General features: G+C 45.4%; 1 protein-coding gene across 4 annotated transcripts in view; it reads right to left on the bottom strand.

Annotated features, from left to right (window-relative positions):
* The window catches only part of LOC137416914 (bromodomain-containing protein 3), a 62,436-nt gene that overhangs the window by 18,493 nt on the left and 22,497 nt on the right, over positions 1-21,446 (bottom strand). For all 4 annotated transcript variants that reach the window (XM_068102606.2, XM_068102605.2, XM_068102604.2 and 1 more), the window contains 3 exons: positions 9,415-9,810; positions 2,746-2,874; positions 2,263-2,478 (listed from right to left, as the gene is read on the bottom strand). In XM_068102606.2, coding sequence (XP_067958707.2) covers positions 2,263-2,478; positions 2,746-2,874; positions 9,415-9,810 — 741 coding nt within the window. The remainder of the gene's footprint in view (positions 1-2,262; positions 2,479-2,745; positions 2,875-9,414; positions 9,811-21,446) is intronic.

The following is a 21,446-nucleotide window of genomic DNA, read 5'->3' on the forward strand; positions in this document are numbered from 1 at the left end:
GGATGGAGGCCCTCAACACCAAGCAGGAAATCAGAGATGTCTCCCTTGACATATCACGTCCCTTCGATATGGTCTGGCACCCCGCTCTGCTCACCAAACTCTCCTATGGTATTCCATGGCAACATCCACGCATGGCTTGCGGACCTCCTCTCCGGTCGAAATCAACGTGTGACCCTGAATGGAATTCGCTCATCTCCCCTTGCTGTTCAGGCTGGAGTTCACCCAGGCAGTGTTCTGGGCCCTGTGCTTTTTCTAATCTTCATCAATGATCTCTCTGACTCTCTGGAAAATCCTCTCTATCTCTTTGCTGATGAATCCACTCTCTGCTGCTCCATATCTCAACCCTCAGATCGGCAGGCAGCAGCCTCTTCACTCTCTGCAGACCTGGAAAAAAAAATCACAGACTGGTCAAACAAGTGGAACATGTCTTTCAATCCTGACAAATCTCACACTCTCACTTTGTCTCTCCGAAAACACCGTCTGGAACCCCCCCCCCATCTATTTTCTCAACAAACCTTTCAAAGACATTCTGTCACTCAAGCTTTTGGGTCTCACTATCTGCCATGATCTTTCCTGGGAAAACCACATTCCAAGCTGGCTCCAAAGCCAGTCGCCGACTGGGCATTCTCCGTCGTGCGAAGTCCTTCCTTGGCACACCTGAGCTCCTCACCACATACAAGGCTTTCATCCGCAGCTCAATGGAATACTGCTCTCCCCTCTGGGCCGGTGCTCCTGCCTCTCACCGAGCTCAGCTTCACGCTGTTGAAACCGAAGCATTCAGAATCATTGGTATCTCCTGCGATGAAGCTGATTCTGAGGGCTTTTCTCTCTCTCACTGCAGGCAGGATGGTGGTCTGTCGTCTACCGACTTCTCTCCGGCCTTGCTCCCCCTGCTCTGTGTGTGCTCTGTCCCCCAAATATTCCTGTAGGATGCACAAGATCTGCCTGCAACCCTCTTATGGTGAAACTCCTCTACGAAATCTCTGCTCACCTTCACCCTTTCATTCCTCTTTTCTCCCGACTCTGGAACAAACTCCCTCACTCTCTTCAATCCCACTCCTCTCTCCAGGTCTTTAAAACAGCTGTTCACCACCATCTCTCATCTTCCCCCATCTAAACTTCCCACATCTAAACATCTATCTTCCCCCATCTAAAACCTTGATCTTTTCTACCCCCATTAAAACACCCCAAATCCACCTCTTTCAATCCCCAACTTCTTTCCTGACATTCCGAGTAGTGTCCATTTGCTTTATACCGTGTACATCTCCCTCCTCCCCCAAACCTCTCCCTTCCGTAGATCTACCGGCATCCCTGTTCTCTACTGTTGTTGTGTGTGTGTGTGTGCTTCCCTCTCACTCCCCCTCTTGTCTCTCTCTCCCTTTGTTTGTTTGTTGTTTCGTCTCGACTGTGTCCAAAAAAAATAAAATAAGGGTGTGTGCGTGTACGCGTGTACATGCATGTACGTGTATGTATGTGCGTGTCTGTGTACGTTGTGTAAATGTGTGCATGTGTATGTGTGTGTGCGAGTGTATGTCTGCATACACTCATGTGCGAGTGTATGTCTGCATGTGTACGTGCAGTGTAATCACCCTACGGGTAATACACTAGTAACAATGAAAGGGGGGTGTCGGAGATGGACGATCGGGAAAAGGGAAGTTATGGATCATTGCTGACTACATTTTGACGAGGCTTTCAAAATAAATCGTACAACGCGAACACAACCGCACATTATTTACTATTTCGTTGTTTTTTTGATGGCAAAATATTTTTAGTCGAAAAACGATTTTTCTCCCGTCAAAAGGTTGCGGTCAAACATGAAAAGTTGGCGGGTAAAAAGATCATACCCATGCACTGTTACCATGTGAGCTCCAGTAGAGTGATAATTTTGTTCCATTATTTAAAAAAACAAAAAAACGGATATCAATTTTCACATTTGCATTCTTAAAAATACAGACACCTTGGGGCCTCGGAGGGTCCCGTTCCACAATATGAAACTTACCGGAGATCACAACCGAAGTAAGAGATCGTAATACAATTTGCATTCAAAATAGTGCATCGTTAGCCCTTAAAAAGAAGACTGGTCAAATTGCCGTTTGGTCTGGCTCAGTCCGAGCTGGCAGAGCTCCCAGAACCAGAGCTGCTGCTGGATTTCTCGCAGCGATACAATGAACAGCTGGAAGGACGACCCAGAAGAGAGGAAGGTGACGCTTCATGGATAAATGAGGGTTACAATATATATCCAGCACAGCAAAACTCCCTCACCTGCTCTTGCAGCTCAGCAAGCCGGTGGACGCGCTCCTTCTCACTCTCATCTGAGCTCTCGCTGCCAGACGAGCTCTCCTCACTGGAGCTGGGAAGCGAGGCGGTCGGAGCAGGAACCACAGGGGGAGCCGGGGACGGGGCGGGGGGAGGTGCAGGAGCAGGGGCCGCCTCCGAGGGCTCGGTGGACATGAGGGAAAGTCGCATCTCAAACACATCCTGGGAAAAGGCAAGATACGATTTATTTGCCTGCTCGTCACAACCTGTACACCAGTGTAGCATTTTGGCAAAAATACATCTGAGTTAATAATCTGTCATTCCCCCACCCCCAATAAACTGTCATCTTCGCACCCCTCATATCACTTGGTTAATTGAATGTCACCCCCTCTCCCCAAAATAAACTGCCATCTCCAGCCCTTCCACTCCCCCAACAGGTGTTTCTGAAATTGATAGACAAGTCATCCAAGATGAAATTTGCAGCTTTACCTGCAGTTTGCGTGCCATGGCAACGACCTCATGATCTGGTGGGTTGTACTTGTAGCAGTTTGAGAACATAAGGCGCACATCACTTGCAAACTCATTCAAGTCCTGATACTCTCGCGCCTCCATCTTCCTCTGTCAGCACATCCAAACACTTGGCTTCAACCTCCAACAACGTCATAAGCTCACGATTTACAGTGACGTCATTATATTCCATACAACGACCTTCACACCACCAAACACATCACTCCTGAGTGACAAGCACACGAAAGACAGGCCGGGGATGGAGAGCACTCGGGTGTATTTTTTTTTTTTTTAAATACAAGATCGAGGCTCGTGCAAGAGCTAACATTAAACACACAAAAAACATATAACAGGAACGGGAAACACGATGGGGAGAGAGAGGGAAGCACACAAGCCCAACAACAGTAGCGAACAGGGACATCGGGAGATCTGTGGAAGGAAGAGGGCTGGGGGCGAGGGAGCAGCACACGGTATAAAACAAATTGACAGTATTAGGAATTTCACGAAATAAGTTGGAGATTGAAAGACGTGGATTTGAGGTGTTGTAATGGGGGTAGAAAATATCAAGGTTTTGGATGAGGGAAGATAAGAGATGGTGGTGAACAGCTGTTTTAAAGACCTGAAGGGAGGAGTGGGATTGAAGAGAGTGAGGGAGTTTGTTCCAGAGGCAGGAGAAAAGGGGAATGAAAGAGTGAAGGTGAGCAGAGGGTCTTGATTTTGGTAGTTTCACCAGGAGAGGGTTCTTGGCAGATCTTTGCACATCCTGCAGGAATATTTGGGGGACAGAGCACAGACAGAGCGGGGGGAGCAAGGCCGGAGAGAAGTCTGTCGATGACAGAAAGACCACCTACCTGCCTGCAGTGAGAGAGAGAGAGAAGGCTGATGACTCCATTCTCTGCCGCTCCATTCCTCATCCGTCAGATCGGCAGCCTGCAGCTTCCTAACTCTCTGCAGACCTGGACAAAATCACAGACTGGGCAAACAAGTGGAACATGTCTTTCAATCCTGACAAATCTCACACTCTTACTATGTCTCTCCAAAAAGACCGACTGGACAACCCTCCCATCTACTTTCTCAACAATCCTCTCCAAGAAGTTCTGTCGCTCAAGCTTTTGGGTCTCACTATCTGCCATGATCTTTCTTGGGAAAACCACATTTCCAAGCTGGCCTCCAAAGCCAGTCGCCGACTGGGCATCCTCCGTCATGCGAAGTCCTTCCTTGGCACACCTGAGCTCCTCACCACATACAAGGCTTTCATCCGCAGCTCAATGGAATACTGTTCCCCCCCCTCTGGGCCGGTGCTCCTGCCTCCCACCTAGCTCGGCTTCACGCTGTAGAAGCCAAAGCTTTCAGAATCATTGGAATCGCCTGCGATGAAGCTAACTCCGACGGCCTTTCACTCACTCACCGCAGGCAGGTTGGTGGTCTTTCTGTCTTCTACCGACTCCTCTCCGGCCTTGCTCCCCCAGCTCTCTCTGTGATCTGTCCCCCAAATATTCCTACAGGTCGCACAAGATCTGCCAGCAACCCTCTTATGGTTAAACTTCCAAAACCTAGGCTCTCTGCTCACCTTCACTCTTTCATTCCTCTTTTCTCCCGGCTCTGGACAAAACTCCCCCACTCCCTTCAATCCCACTCCTCCCTCCAGGTCTTTAAAACAGCTGTTCACCACCATCTCTTATCTTCCCCCATCCAAAACCTTGATCTTTTCTACCCCGCTAATTCACCCCAGATACACATTTTTCGAAATTCCAACTTCTTTCCTGGAAGTCCTTGCAGTGTCCATATGTTTTATACCTCTCCCCCCCCCCCCCCCCCCCACAGTTCTCTCGATGTCCCTGCTCTCAAATGTTGTGTTTGTGTCCTTCCCACTCTCTCCCCATCTTGTCTACCGCTCCCCTTAATTTGTGTTTTATGTGTCAGTTTGACTTTTTGTGTGATTAATGTTAGCTCTTTCACGAGCCTCGATCTTGTATCCAAAAAAAAAAAAAAGAAGCCCTCAGAATTAGCTTCATCATGGGGAGATTTCAATGATTCTGAAAGCTTTTGTTTCAACCGCGTGAAGCCGAGCTAGGTGTGAGGCAGGAGCACCAGCCCTGAGGGGAGAGCAGTACTCCATTGGGCTGTGTTTGAAAGCTATTTATGTGGTGAGGAGCTCAGAAGTGCCCAGAAAGGACTTCACACGACAGAGGATGCCCAGTCGGGGACTGGCTTTGGAGGACAGTATGGAAATGTGGTTTTCCCACGAAAGATCATGGAAGATAGTGAGACCCAAGAGCTTGAGTGACAGAACTTCTTGGAGAGGATTGTTGAGAAAGTAGTTGGGAGGATTTTCCAGACGGTCCTTTCGGAGAGACATCGTAAGAGTGTGAGATTTGTCAGGATTGAAAGACATGATCCACTTGTTTGACCAAACTGATTTTTTTTTCCAGGTCTGCAGATAGTGAGGAGGCTGCAGACTGCCGATCTGAGGGATGAGGAATTGGAGCGGTAGAGAGTGGAGTCATCAGCAAAGAGATAGAGAGGATTTTCCAGAGAGTCGGAGAGATCATTGATGAAGATTAGAAAAAGCACAGGGCCCAGAACACTGCCTTGGGGAACTGCAGCCTGAACAGGAAGAGGAGATGAGAGAAATCCATTCAGAGCCACACGTTGACTACGACAAGAGAGGAAGTCTGCAATGCATGGACGTTTCCATGGATACCACAGAAGGAGAGTTTGGTGAGCAGAGCGGGGTGCCAGACCGTATCGAAGGCACAAGATATGTTAAGGGAGACAGCTCTAATTTCCTGTTTGGCATTGAGAACCTACATCCATTTTTGAGACAGCAGTAGCAGCATGCCCAGAGTAGAGTGACCTGGTCTGAAACCAAATTGATGATCCGAGATCAAGCCTTTGGAGAAGAGGAAGGATTTGATGTCAGAAGCGATGATGGATTCCATGACTTTGCTGATGATTGGGAGCAGGCTGATTGGTCTGTGGTTGCAAGGATCTGTTTTTGCACATTTTTTGTGTAAAGCGGTAAAGTTGGTTGATTTCCAAGCTGATAGCAGATGACCTTGAGCAAAACAGAGGGTGAAGAGAACAGAGAGGGTGAGATAGAGAGGCAGAGCAGGATTTTAGGACCTGTGGGCTGATGCCGTCTGGTCCAGTTGAGTCGAGGTTTGACAGAAACTTCTCCACCTTGTCAGAAGAGAAGGACACAGAGTCCAGAAGAGCAGCTGGGTACGACTGGGTAAGGTGGGTACAGATAGAGACGTGTTTGGGACACAAGATTTTGAGGCAAACACAGAGTTGAGGCATTCAGCTTTTTCACGTGCAGGGTCAGCTGTGTACCTGTTTGAAGTAAGGGAGGAGATGGAAAACGGACAAACAAATGAAATCATTTTAAATCAGAAAATGAAAAGAAATGGCATTGACAAAATTATTGACACCCTCGACTTAATATTAGATAGCACAGCCTTGGACAAAATAACTGCAGTCAAACACTGCCTATAGCCATTAATGAGCTTCCAACACCTCTCTACTGGTAGTTTGGCCCACTCTTCTTGTTCAAACTGCCCCAGTTCTCCCAGATTTGAAGGGTGCCTTCTACCAACTGCTGTTTTCAGATCTTAACATGGGTTGAACATTGTGCTCCAAAATGCCTTGGTAATCTTCTGATTTAATGATGCTATTCACACATTCAAGGTACCCAGTGCTAGAGTCAGCACAGCAACCCCAAAACATCACTGAACCTCCTCCATGTTTGTTTTCTGTAAACATAGATATGATGTGCTTTACCAAAAAGCTCTAATTTGGTCTCATCTGTCCACAAGACATTCTCCCAGAAGGATTTTGGCTTGTTCAGGTGTGTTTTGGAAATCTCCAGTCGGGCTTTCTTACGTCTCTCTCTTAGTAGTGGGGTCCTCCTGGGTCTCTTGGCCCATAAAATCCACTTTCATAGAGTTGGCGACGGATGATGCGAATTGAAACTGTCGTACTTTGTGTATGAAGGTCAGCTTGAATATGTTTGGCAGTTGATCGAAGTGGTTTCTCCACCATTCGAACAATCCTTCACTGCAATCTTCGATCAAGTTTTCTCTTGCGGCCACATCCAGGGAGGTTGGCTACAGTGCTATGGGCCTTAAACGTCCTGATAACATTGCTGTTCGGTGGACACAGGGACATCAAGGTCTCTGGAGATGGAATTGTCGCCTTAAGCTTGTCCATGTTTGGGTACAATCTTGTGTCTGACTTCCTCAGACAATTCTCTGGTTTTCTTTCTTTTCTCCATGCTCGTTGCGGTACAAACAGTGACACAAAACAGCAGAATGACTCCTTTTCTCAATTCAAACTGGTTGATTGAGTGATTTTTATATTGCAGGCACCTGCAATTCACCATAGGTGAGTGCAATTCCAAGGTAAAGGAGAATCACCTATTTGAAATCTAATTATTTATAACAACTTCTAAAAGGTGCCAATAATATTGTCGGGGCCATTTTAGGATTTCTGTGTGGAATAAGCTAAGATTTAGTATTTTTTTTCAGCTTTTTCTGTTTTGTTCCACTGCAAACCAAAGAAATACAAATGTGGATCCCAAAATATTTTTTTATTTCAACAATTTTCTGGAAGAAATGGTGCATTATTTGAAAAAAGTGCAAGTGTGCCAATATTTTCGGCCACGGCTGTATAAACAAAAGGTGCGAGCGAAGAGGAAGCTGTAGCCAGAGGTACTGTTGGGGGTGTGGTGGAGAGAAGGCAGTGCAGGGAGAGTGAGGAAGAAAGTTTTTGATAAAGATAGCAACCCCATCACCAGCACGAGGCTCAGGTCTATCATCCCGGACGGAGGAGGGAGTCAAACTGGTTGATCAACTTAATACTAGGAAGAGATATTAAGGAATCAGACATCTTGAAAGAGGAAAGTTTCTGTTGAGCAGATTACGTCTGGTTTGTTAGAAGCAACCGCTGTGGAGAGATCAATAAGGTTTGAGTGAAGGCCTCGGATGTTTGAGGTCCATCCTGTGAAGGAAGAGGGAGGGGGAGCATCGGATACAGGACAACAGAGGGGAGGGGTAGGGAAAGATGAGGGAGGAGAGGGGGAGGTAAGGAGAGCTGGTAACAGTGTGTCGGAGTTTGCAGGAGAGCTAGGAGAAGGGGAAGGATGAGGAGGACAAAAGGTTTGATAATGATGGGATGAGGCACAGTGAGGAGTTGTTTGAGGGGTGGCAGAGTGAAGTAGAAGGTTGGAGGATGTGGTGGTATGAGTTGGAGGGGAGAGGAAGAGGGGAGGAGGCAGCTTTGTGGAGGAGCTAAGAGGCAACTTTGAAGGGGAGGGGTGAGGAGGGAGATTTGAGGGGTAGGAGGGAGATTTGAGGAGGAGGGGTGAGTTGGGAATTTTGAAAGTTTTGAACCAAAAAACCAAAAACTTTGGAAAGTTTTGAGCGATTAATGAAAATCGAACATTTATTACAAACTGGGTTTCTTGAGATTTTCAAGTCAGAGTCCGTTTGAAAGCGTTTGAAGAGGGGTGGAATGAAGGTGGGTCTAGAGAATGAAGAAAGGAAGAACTAAGAGTTTGAATTTATTTTTGTGATGGAAACATTTGATGAGAAAATTGAAGACAGAGTTTTGAAGGGCAAGTAGAGCAAGTTATAATATACAAAAGAGTACAGCATGGCAGGGGGGGAACCCTGAAATGCAGAATAGGAGATTAACAAGCAAGGGGAGCAGACAGCGAAGGAACCGGGAAGTGTATAAGCAATTTGTTAGTACGGAAGGAGAGGCCACCTTTTTATTTTCTTCAATAATATATATATATATATATATATATTTTTGAAGGTTCGGTGAAAGCGGATCAGAGAAAGGAGGAGAAAGGTTGAAGGGGTATGGTGAATTTAAATTGGAAAAGTGAAAATAATCGGCTGGAGAGGATGGGAGGGGCGGGACAACACGTGGACGCAGGCGGGGGAGGTGTGAGCAAGAGGAGAGAAGGAAAAAATGTTTTTTTTTGTATTTAACACATCAAACAAAGGGTAAGAGGGGAAAGGGGGAAGTATGGGGTGAAAAAAAGGTAATGCAGAGAAAGAACGAACGTTGATAAACGAAAGACCATACGAGGTGACTGGGTAGGCCGCAAGGCTAACCAGGTCCCAAAACATGTACGGGCAAACTGACTTACTCATACACAAATTAGCACGAAATGCAAAGCACGATCGAACCAGAAACACAGCAAAATAAAATACTTAACTTTGAAAAAATACAACTTAACTTTGATCGACGTGGACGAGCTCTGGCGACACAACCTCACCCGGGGAACTGGAAGTGGAAGCTCCTATGGCTGTTATGGATCAAACTAACAGCTGATGAGAATTCACCATTTTTAAAAAAGTACAAACCCACTCACTATTCATGTGTGAAAGCATCACGAGAAGACAGAAAGATTGGTCCATCCCAAATGAAAAGACAGGAAGATCACCATACATTTGGCCATCCTAAATGCATATACCATTTGATTATCCTTGCTCAATTTATCACCAATCTCTCTCTGACTTCAGACTTCTTCATGCCATTACACCAGATCTATGGCCACCCACCCCCAACCGGGCCACCCTTACCCCTCCCCACACCTTGTGCTTGCACTATCCCCAACAATGCACGTCCCAATCTAACCTTCACGGTGCTGAGATCCATCGGGTGCTTTATGATGTCGTGGTAGTCATGCAGCCCCAGTGCCTCTGCGTCAACCGGCTTGTAGAAGGGCCAGGCATAAGCAGCATGCTTCTTTGCAAACATCTCCTTGAGGACACCCGCACAAAACCGCACTTGCTCAGACGCCGGTAAACGGCTCTTTTTCCCCGTGCCAGAGGAAAGAGTTGGGCCAGGCGAGTCCGGAACTTCCCGCAAACCACCTTTTCCACCACTTCGAAGGGGCTCTTTGCGCCCAGAAGGTTTTTGTGGTCGAGGCTCGCCAGGCGAGGGTGAGGGTGAGGGCGAGGCGTCGCCGCTGTCACCTGGAGCAGTGGCCATTGGGGTGGTGGTGTCAGCTTTCCGTTTTACACCTTTCTTCTGCAAAACAATACATATCAACCTCAAATACCCCAATTACAGTACATTGTACGTTTCTCGAGATAAATCGGGGTCACAATAACTTTGAATATCGCATCGTATAAGTTCAACAGCTTCCCTTTGCTAACAGTTCAAAGATCATTATTAAAACCCATTACTTCAGCCAAGATGCCTCTCGGAGCTTAACACGCAGTTAAAGCCATATCAACAGGTTCATTTAACAAACTTTTGGAAAACAATACAAAGCAGCATGAACGTCAAAAACGGCTTAACCACATCATTAATTACAATCGCAAATTCGTTAAATCAGAGGCCAAGGCTCAAAAATGCCACATGGCAGATGGCTGATGAATAAAAGCGGGGTCCAAAGAGGCAATCAAACATGATACGTACAGTAATGGAAAGAGTTACAAGAGTGTAATGGCTACAGCATCCTCTCCTAGTCTAGGTCAGGGGTTCAAACTCGACAGCAGCAGAGTCATATCAAAGACTAAACATGGTACGGCCAATGCTCATCATTTGAAAAGGATAAAACAAACATTCAAATGTTAGAACCACAGTGCTTCGATGGGCCGAACAGTCTCCTCCTGCTATGGAGTTACCTTGAAAGGAATCTCTTATTATGAAGAGTCACAAAAAACAAGAGTTGTTTCAGCAACCTTGAGGAAGAACAAGAAAAGAAAGCCTCAAAAATAAAATACAACAGCACTCGGGGGAGGGCGCGTACCTCCGCCAGGCTGAACAGTTCACGTTTTGTATTCCACTGCACCAATAACCTTTGGGTCGGATCTGCATCCGAACCTGAACCAAAACCGAATCAGCTTGTTCTCGTCACCTAACCAAATCATCCACCAAGTTTCGTCTGAATCGGTCCACAACATTTTGACATATCGTGCTAAATATAGTTTTTGTTCCATTTCTTGGTGGCGAAGAATCACTTAAAATTTTGAAAACTCTTGTATCCGGAACCAGATCTTCACCAAAATTGAATCAATTCATCCTTGTCACAGACCCAACCTGTCCACCAAGTTTCATCCAAATATATCCATAACTTTTGGGATATTCTACTCACAGACAGGGAGACCGACAGGGGTGAAAACATAACCTCCCTTCCACCTTTGGTGGCAGAGGTAATGGAATAACAACATTAAGAGGTTTTCACCTTTTCTTGCAGCTATACAACAATTGAATGGAGTCGAGCAAGTATCCTGGACCTTACGCAAGTAACAAAAGCTTCTTTGGTTAATTTAATGAAACTCCACGGCACCAGAGATTTCTTGCTCTCAAGCAAAGCAAAACATTCGAGACAAAACATAATGAAAGTTGAACAAAGGAATCTAACATAAACTTACGTGCTGAAAGGAAGCAGAAAGCCTTGTGCTTCATCTAGTTGAGAGATGCCAACTAGGACAAGGACACTTTCCCTCAACATATCATGGAACGTCACATGCATACCAGGCCCAAACTAAAAGCCACACCACAGCACTTGATTCTCTCCCCCCAGCTTCTGACAATGAAGAGGCGAGCAGTAGCAAAAAAAAAAATAATAATCACTTTTCATCGAATAGAACAGAGGGAATGGAATATCTGGAGGAAGAAAGCTTCTTCATTTTGACGACGGAGTTTGTGCCAGAATAATAACGAAAGATTCCACAGCTTTCAGGGGCATTTGGAGGGAAATATTCTATGAATCCCTATGAATATGAAACATTCTATGAATATAACAATTTGATGTCCCTGCTCTCAAATGTTGTACTTGTGTGCTTCCCCCTCTCTCCCAATCTTGTCTCCGACTCCCTTTATTATATCTTATGTGTCCGTTTGTTTTTTTGTCATTAATGTTAGTAGTCCATTGGCTGAGGGGGTCCCCGTGTGCATGAGATGTGCCCTAAGTTACACTTCATAATATTGAAGTAGACCATGAGACATATCAAAAAAGTTTGGGTAGACTTTTGGTACCCCGGCAGTAACAAAGGAAATGACGTCATTAGCCACGCCCTTTGCCGCTCTATTGATACCAAAATTTAGGGGTAGGGGAAACATAAATCGCAATAACTTTGGAAGTATAAATAACAGAACTACAAAATACCCATTAAAATGTTTGTATTTAAGTACTCTATTCATTACAATAATCATTATGCAAATTAATATGTTAATGAGGTCACCAGAGGTCAAAAGGTCACAAAACCCGAGTGCAAGTGAAAATTTCACACTGCTCCAAAAAAATACCCACCAAGTTATGGATTTACTCACTTTTACATTTATGATGCATGAAACTTTTAGAATAGATGCTACTGATTACTTTGATATGCATTTGGGGCCTTTTAATGCCTAATTGTATTACATAACATCACTTCCCCATGCCCCCTCCTTCCCATGCCCCCCCCCCCCTCCAAAGCCCTCTCCCTCTCACAGATCTCTCGATGTCTCCATGTCTCTCGGTCCCTGCTCTCAAATGTTGTGTTTGTGTCCTTCCCCCTCTCTCCCCATCTTGTCTACCGCTCCCGATGTTATATGTTTTATGCGTCGGTTTGTCTTTCTGTGTGATTAATGTTCGCTCTTTCACGAGCCTCGATCTTGTATACAAAAAAAAAAAAAAAAAAAAAAAAAACCTGAAAATTGCCGTAAATTTAAAAGGCTGATTTTTTTGCAGTCCATAAGTATAATAGAATGTTCTGCATACTTCTTTAGCAAGTTGAGAATGTATTCTGAGTTATGTTTTGTGAAGAGTTCCCTTATGCTCTTCAGTCCATTGTATTAACCCTCAGTGTTTTGTCAAGTAGGCGGACACATCGTAAGGTTAGATTTAATTGAAATCTTATTTGAAGCCAAGAAGCCTTTAAAAATACCCATGGGAATGATGACCATGGTTCCATAAAATGTTATCTATGCCTGATCTGCTAGTCAAATGAAAGAGACATATCTCAAGCAATGATAGACAAGTACATGTTTTAACGCAATAGTTTCTATTGTCCACAAGTTTAGTAATTTACCGTTGCTTACTCGCACGTTTGTCAAAGGGATCCAGATGACCCAGCGATGCTTATACAGAGTAAATTACTGCTACATACCTAATACCAAAAAGGAATTTCCTTTATGCTAATACTGAGTTGAACCAGAGGGGTTTTTGCATTGCACAATTTGTTCATCACCCTGAAGACTTTGACACTTGCAGAAACTAATGCAGGGAAGTCCATTTTTGCGACAGGCACATCTGTCATTGCTGCATTTTTTGCAATTGCACAAAACTGTGTATTCTTCAGGAATTGGTCTCATGCCTTTAGTTGGCATCAAAAGTTCATCTGCTTCCCTGAAGCCAAAGGCAGTTGGATCCAGTGATGTGGGCTTATGAGGGTGTAACAAAGTCACCATCCGATAGGTTGCATAAAACGCTCTTTGGATGTGTTGCTGTATTGCATGGCTAGTTGGCGGAAGTTGCTCCAAGGATACACCTTTACTGTGATGGTACATGTGGTCTCTTAATTGATCCATTGTTGTGCACTTGGTGTTCTTTTTTATAACTTGTACCAGGTATGCCTCACAGGACGCCATGAAACTGTCGGTACAACTTGTTCCAGAATCAAAGTCTTTCAGATACTCAGATGGACTAGCATTATTCAAGGCTGCATGTTTTGTTCCCACCTTGCTTGTGTCGTCACAGCCAGTCAGGGTATGAACAAGTGGTAGCACATAGCAAAGTTCTTCTCCACCCTTTGGTGCTAATGTGTGAACTGGAATGTATCTCGTTGAATCTCCAACACCAGCCCTTAGCCAAAGTTCGCTTAGGCCATTGTAATGAAGAATATTCCAGTAGTGCAGAGGCAGTACAAACACATCTGTATCACCAGACAATACGATAATACGTTCGGTTCCACTTTTGACTGCATGCATCACATGTGCAATGATACGAGCATCTGCCTCTTCTACATCGGGACTGAGGTCTGGCATTTCTGTTGAACAGCCATCTTTGACAGACTGGCATGTAACTGCACCAGATACACCTGAAAAAGAACTTGCCACAACGTTGACTGTGGAAGGTCTTTCTTTTCCGCGCTTTATGGCTTGTGAGTGAAGAAGCATCTGGAGTTTAAATTTATTATTGCTTGATGCCCAAAATCTGTCCATTTCTACAGGTAATGGTGTGTCGTAATTGATAATGTTCATTTCAATTGCCGCTTTAACTGAACGGCGCCTTCTCTCGGAATCTTTTATGGACCCCTCGACATAGGAATCAAAGACCAAATCCAACCTGTCATCCCCCTGGACCAAGTGCAGCGATATAGTTCAGAAAATTATCACAGAAATCTCCAAATGTCTGCAGATCTTTTATTTTTATCTTTCTGATGTTGGCCATCACGTCAACTAAACCTGTGGACTGTAATGCACTGTCCTTGACTGGAGTTCTCTCATCATCTTTGGTGAGTTTGGTCTCTAGTTCCTGGACAAGTGCACTTTTTAGTGGTTTGGTCATCTGTCCTTCCTTATCAAACAAATATGATGTAGGGGAGACATCATACTGCAATAACTCTTCCATTGTCCTTCCACGGGCACGGGTAACCTCAATTGATCGTTTCATTTGGGCTTCTTCCTTCTGTTTTCCAGCGGCTTTTCCTTTGATATCTTTTTCTGGCTTATGTATGCTGAGAAATGTCTTCAAGTTTGTTCGATGAATAACTGAGGAGAACCTAACCGATTGTTCTACAAATCGCTCTGTTCTCAGTGTTTCATATGCTCTGGTCCCAATTTCCATTACTGAAAGTAACTGGCTTCTAATATCATGAGACATAACTTCCTGGGTGAGAATATTGTGAAGTTCTACTTGATCAGGAACCAGCTGAAATGGGTTTTCATTCCTTTCTATTGTCGCAAGGATTGCTTGGACTTTCTGTTCACCTGTAGCCATTTCAGCTTTGCTGATCGTACCTTCCTCTGATAGACTGGTATTCACCCCACTTAATTCCCTGTGTAGGTTGGTTATGGCCAGCATTTCATGATAGATAAGCTCCCACATTGCCACAAATTTCTTCTTTCTTGTGTTGCCGATGATACCAGAGGCACTCTTTTGTGATCTTTCTGTGATCTTTCTCAAAGGATGCATGCCGCTTGACATGCGCTGGCAACGGAATTCGATTAAAGTTGACCTTTGACCTTGGGCTTACAGAGCACCTACTTACAGAGCAATAAGGGTTAAAGCTAAAGAGCATAGGAGAATTCTTGATAACAAAAACTGTTCATATGCACCTTCATATTGCTAACAAATGGTCCCAGTATGACAGCATACTTTGTATGCCCAAGGACTTGAAAAAATTCCACCTTTTAAATTTATGACATTTTTCAATTGATATTATGTAATAAACTTAGGCATTAAAAGGCCCCAAATGCATACCAAAGTAATCAGTAGCATCTATTCTCAAAGTTTCATGCATCATAAATGTAAAAGTGAGTAAATCCATAACTTGGTGGGTATTTTTTTGGAGCAGTGTGAAATTTTCACTTGTACTCGGGTTTGTGACCTTTTGACCTCTGGTGACCTCATTAACATATTAATTTGCATAATGATTATTGTAATGAATAGAGTACTTAAATACAAACATTTTAATGGGTATTTTGTAGTTCTGCGATTTATACTTCCAAAGTTATTGCGATTTATGTTTCCCCTACCCCTAAATTTTGGTATCAAGAGAGCGGCAAAGGGCGTGGCTAATGACGTCATTTCCTCGGTTACTGCCGGGTTACCAAAAGTCTACCCAAACTTTTTTGATATGTCTCATGGTCTACTTCAATATTATGAAGACTAACTTAGGGCACATCTCATGCACACGGGGACCCCCTCAGCCAGTGGATTATAGCTCTTACACGAGCCTCGATGTTGTATACAAAAAAAAAAAAAGGGAAGAAAAAAAGGGTAATACGACAATTGCGACTTACCTTTCATCTATGTCTACCTGGACGACATCCTAGTCGCGAGCGCGTCCCGGGAGGAGCACCTGCTCCACCTCTGCACGCTTTTCGAACGCCTGGGCCAGCATGGCCTAATCATCAACCCCGCAAACGTCTGCACTTTATTGAAAGGAGAACGTAGTGCTTGTGAATAGCAACACTGATTAAACATCTGGGCATGGACAAGGCCCTGGATACCATTTGGCAAGGCTCCCATTCATGTTGATGGATTTGATAGCATCCACGACCCAAGAGGAGTATGCACCGAATTAAAAACACCATTTTATTTCACAACAAGTACAAAAAGTTTTAATTAAAACAAAAGCCGCGTCGATGTTACACAATGCCTAGATGCAGCTGTGCCTATAACGTCGATGTTATCGGCACAGGACATTCCTATTGATTCGATTACTTGATGTTATTTTTGTGCAAAGTGAAAATATATCTCGGCAATTTCCCGTGTGTGGCGACGAATTTTTAATATATCTCGGCATTTTTCCGTCTGTTATTTCAGGCGGTGTATGACTGACCATGCCGCGATTTAAAATATATATATCTCGGCAATTTCCCGTGTGTGGCGACACGTGAACGAAGCTATGCTCCTCTCTCCACATTATTGTGACGACGTATAAATTGAATATTTCATCGTGACGATTGTCATCAAATGGACGAATTTTTAATATATCTCGGCATTTTCCCGTCTGTTATTTCGGGCGGTGTATGACTGAGCATGCCGCGATTTAAAAAATATATATCTCAATGGACTTGAAGTTTTTATTAATGATTTTGACTATCAGAAGATTTTTGGTCAGGCAGTTATCATTGCGTGCTGAGAAACCTTTCCCTCGATTACATCACACAGGTGACATCATGAATGAACATCACGATTTTAGGGGCGGGACTCCACTACCAGCTAAAAACTACCAGCAGCAACAAAAATTCCCTCGATGACGTAGCCAGTCACATGAGCAATCAAATCGCCGTTTTTTGGGTGGCGGGGGCCAATCGAGTGATTTTTTTTTTTTTTTAAAGGACGATTAAGTGTTAAGTGAAGCAATATCTATTAATTAAACCAAACATGATTTTCTGTGTCTGTGGCCCTTTAAGTCTGTTCACAATTGTATTTTGTCGAAACTGTATTTATCTTTCGGTGTGTGGACCTATAGTGTGTCCCTTGGAAGTTTATCGGTGTTTATCTTTCATAAATTAATCGTTTTCTGTTTGCCGTGCCGCGTGTGAGGCCTTGCAGCCTTAGGCTTCCCCCGTCGAAGTTTGTTCCTTCCTTCGCTGGTTTTGCTAGGTTTTTTGATTTTCCCTTCTCCCCCAAACTTCACCGAACATCCACTCTTTGTCTGACGTTGTAACCCCCACCCCCCAAAAAAGCAAACAAAAAAAACAAAAAAACCTTTATTTCCCTTTCTCCTCGTGTGCTTTTGTCCCATCGTGTGCTTTTGCCTCTGCCCACGTGCGGTCTCGCCCCGCCCCCATTATCCCCTTGCCTTCCACCTTTTGCCCTGTTCAAGTGACTCGTGGTTGTCCCTCTAGGCTCCCTCTCCCCGTTGGTATTTTTGTGAATATAAGATTGTTCTTCATGGTTCTGTTTAAATATGTTTAAACTTTCCCCTGGAGTGGTTTATTCAGTGGTTTATTACAACACGCTGTTTTTTCTTCCTATTTAAAACGCTCCTATCAATTTCCTCCAACTCATTCCATTTCAAAAAAATATTCAATCTCTTATAATTCTCTCTCACGACATGCTCTAAATTCTCATTCATTCCACCCCTCCTCCATCGTTCTTAAACGGATCGCTAACTTGAAAATCACAACAAACCCAATTTGTTATAAATGTTCATCTTTCATTAATCATCCACTTTCTAAACTCCCCCCTTGCCACTCCCCTCCAAATCTCCCCCCTTGCCCCTCCCCTCCTAAACACCCCCCTTGCCCCTCCCCTCCTAAACTCCCCCCTTGCCCCTCCCCTCCAAATCTCCCCCCTTGCCCCTCCCCTCCAAATCTCCCCCCTTGCCCCTCCCCTCCAAATCTCCCCCCTTGCCCCTCCCCTCCTAAACTTCCCCCTTTCCCCTCCCCTCCTAAACTCCCCCCTTGCCCTTCCCCTCCTAAACTCCCCCCTTGCCCCTCCCATTCAAAACTCCCCCCCAACAACCCCTCCCCTTGAAATCTCCCCCCCAAATTCTCCCTCCTCCCACCTACTTCTCAAAGCTGCCTCCTCCCCACTTCGTCTCCCTTCTATCTCATACCTCCACCTCTCCCAACCTTCTACTTTCCTCTGCCCCCCCCCCCCCCCCGCAAACAACCCCTCACTGTGCCTCATCCCATCACCATCAAACCTTTCGTCCTCCTCATCCTTCCCTTTCTTATAACTCTTCTGTAATCTCTGACACACCATCAACTGCTCTCCATACATCCCCCTCTCATCCTTCATCTGACCCTACCCCTCCCCTGTCCTGCACCCGATGCTCCCCCTCTCTCCTCATTAACGGTGTGGACCTCAAACATCCAGGGCCTTCACTCAAACCTGATTGATCTCTTCATACAGGTTGCTTCTGACAATCCAGACTTGATCTGCTTAACAGAAACTTTCCTCCTTCAAGATGTCTCTGATTTCTTAATATCTCTTCCTGGTTACTCCCTCCTCCGGTATGATAGACCTGAGCCTCGTCCTGGTGGTGGGGTGGCTATCTTTATCAAAAACTCTCTTCCTCATTCTCCTTGCACTGCCCTCTCTCCACCCCACCCCCAGGAGTACCTCTGGCTACGGCTTCCTCTCTGCTCCCACCTTTTGTTCATATGTGTTCTGTACCGTCCTCCAAACAGTGATGACTCCATTTACATTTCGCTGTCAGACAACATGGACCAACTTCCATCAACTCATCCAAACTCTCTCTTCCTCATATGTGGCGACTTCAACTGTCATCATGCCAGCTGGCTGGGAGTGGGTTCATCTCTCACCAGCCATGGCACCACAGCAAAGGACTTCTGCGACTCATTGGGACTGACACAATCTGTCAATTTCCCGACCCGGATCTCAGTCAATGGAGTATCTTCTCTTCTAGACTTGGTTATGACTAACTTCCCTGCAAATGTCTGCTGCTCTTCTTCTGCTCCAATCGGTTCTTCTGATCATGTGCTTGTTAAAGTGGACATCTCTCTGGCCATTCTCAGAGAGCCTCCTCAGCGCCGACGAGTCTAGAATTTCACTCAGGTCGACTGGCACGGGCTGCAAGCAGCCATCAATCACCTGGACTGGTCTCCCATCTCCACTGCCGCTGACATCAATTCTTCCTGGGAATTCTTCCAAAGCAAACTGCTCTCTCTCATGCACAGATTTATCCCATCTCGTCTTCAGTTGTCTTACCCTTCCTCCCGTCCATGATACACTGAATCTTGCGGTGAGGCAGTTGCCCTGAAACAACTTGCCTTTGCCTCTTGGAAGGCAAATCCAACTGAAGGCAATCTCATTTCCTTCCATCCACCAAGCTTGGAACAAATGTGTGTCTACCCGAAGGAGTGCCAGGAAGCACTATCTCTCCACACTCAAGATTGAACTCTCAAACCTGTCTCCTTCCTCCAAATCCTGGTGGCACCTGGTCAAATACGTTTCTGGTGTTTGTTCCCCCTCCATCCCCTCCCTTACCTCAAATGGCTACACAGTTGACACCGCACGTGACAAAGCCGAATACCTCAACTCTGTGTTTGCCTCAAAATCTTGTGTCCCAAACCTATCTCTCTCTGTTCCCACCTTTCCCAGTCGAACCCAACTGCTCCTGGACTCTGTGTCCTTCTGTCCTGACAAGGTGAAGTTTTTGTCAAACCTCGACTCTGATTCTGCACTGGACCAGACGGCATCAGCCCACGGGTCCTAAAATCCTGCTCTGCCGCTCTATCTCACCCTCTCTCTGTTCTTTTCCCCCTCTCTTTTGCTCAAGGTCATCTGCCAGCATCTTGGAAATCAGCAAACATTACCGCTTTACACAAAAAAGGTGCAAAAACAGATCCTTGCAAATACAGACCAATCAGCCTGCTTCCAATTATCAGCAAAGTCATGGAATCCATCATTGTTTCGGATATCAAATCCTTCCTCTTCTCCAATGGCTTGATCTCTGATCATCAATTTGGATTCAGACCAAGTCATTCTACTCTGGACATGTTGCTTCTGCTGTCTCAACAATGGATGGAGGTCCTCAATGCCAAACAGGAAATCAGAGCTGTCTCACTTGACATATCACGTGCCTTCGATACGGTCTGGCACCCAGCTCTGCTCACCAAACTCTCCTCCTATGGTATCCATGGAAATCTCCACTCATGGCTTGCGGACGTCCTCTCTGGTCGTCGGCAACGTGTGGCCCTGAATGGATTTCTCTCATCGCCCCTTCCTGTTCTGGCTGGGGTCCCCAAGGTAGTGTTCTGAGTCCTGTGATATTTCTGGTCTTCATTAATGATCTCTCCGACTCTCTGGAAAACCCTCTCTATCTCTTTGCTGATGACTCCACTATCTGCCGCTGCATTCCTCATCCCTCAGATCCGCAGTCTGCAGCCTCCTCACTCTCTGCAGACCTGGACAAAATCACAGACTGGTCAAACAAGTGGAACATGTCTTTCAATCCTGACAAATCTCACACTCTTACAATGTCTCTCCGAAAGGACCGACTGGAATACCCTCCCATCTACTTTTTCAACAATCCTCTCCAAGAAGTTCTGTCGCTCAAGCTTTTGGGTCTCAATATCTGCCATGATCTTTCTTGGGAAAACCACATTTCCAAGCTGGCCTCCAAAGCCAGTTGCCGACTGGGCATCCTCCGTCGTGCGAAGTCCTTCCTTGGCACACCTGAGTGCCTCACCACATACAAGGCTTTCATCTGCAGCTCAATGGAATACTGTTCCCCCCTCTGGGCTGGTGCTCCTGCCTCACACCTAGCTCGGCTTCACGCTGTTGAAACCAAAGCTTTCAGAATCATTGGAATCTCCTGCGATGAAGTTAACTCCGAGGGCCTTTCACTCACTCACCGCAGGCAGGTTTGTGGTCTTTCTGTCTTCTACCGACTCCTCTCCGGCCTTGCTCCCCCAGCTGTCTCTGTGCTCTGTCCCCCCAATATTCCTTCAGATCGCACAAGATCTGCCTGCAACCCTCTTATGGTTAAGCTGCCAAAATCTAGGCTCTCTGCTCACCTTCACTCTTTCATTCCCATTTTCTCCCGCCTCTGGAACAAACTTCCCCACTCCCTTCAATCCCACTCCTCCCTCCAGGTCTTCAAAACAGCTGTTCACCACCATCTCTTATCTTCCCCCATCCAAAACCTTGATCTTTTCTTCCCCCGCTAATTCACCCCATATACAATTATTTTTTTTTTTGGGGAAATTCCAACTTCTTTCCTGGAAGTCCTTGCAATGTTCGTATGTTTTATACCTCTCCCACCTCCCCCCAAGCCCTCCCCCTCCCACATTTCTCCCGATGTCCCTGCTCTCAAATGTTGTGTTTGTGTCCTTCCCCCTCTCTCCCCATCTTGTCTACCGCTCCGCTTGTTTTTTGTGTTTTATGTGTCGGTTTCACTTTTTGTGTGATTAATGTTCGCTCTTTCACGAGCCTCGATCTTGTATACAAAAAATATATATATTAAAAAAAGACCCAAAGGCCTCTGAAGACACCAAAGACCCAAAAGACCCAAAACACCTCAAAG

The sequence above is a fragment of the Myxine glutinosa genome, chromosome 13, assembly GCF_964187855.1.
Source record: "Myxine glutinosa chromosome 13, kmMyxGlut1.1, whole genome shotgun sequence".
NCBI lineage: Eukaryota > Metazoa > Chordata > Myxini > Myxiniformes > Myxinidae > Myxine > Myxine glutinosa.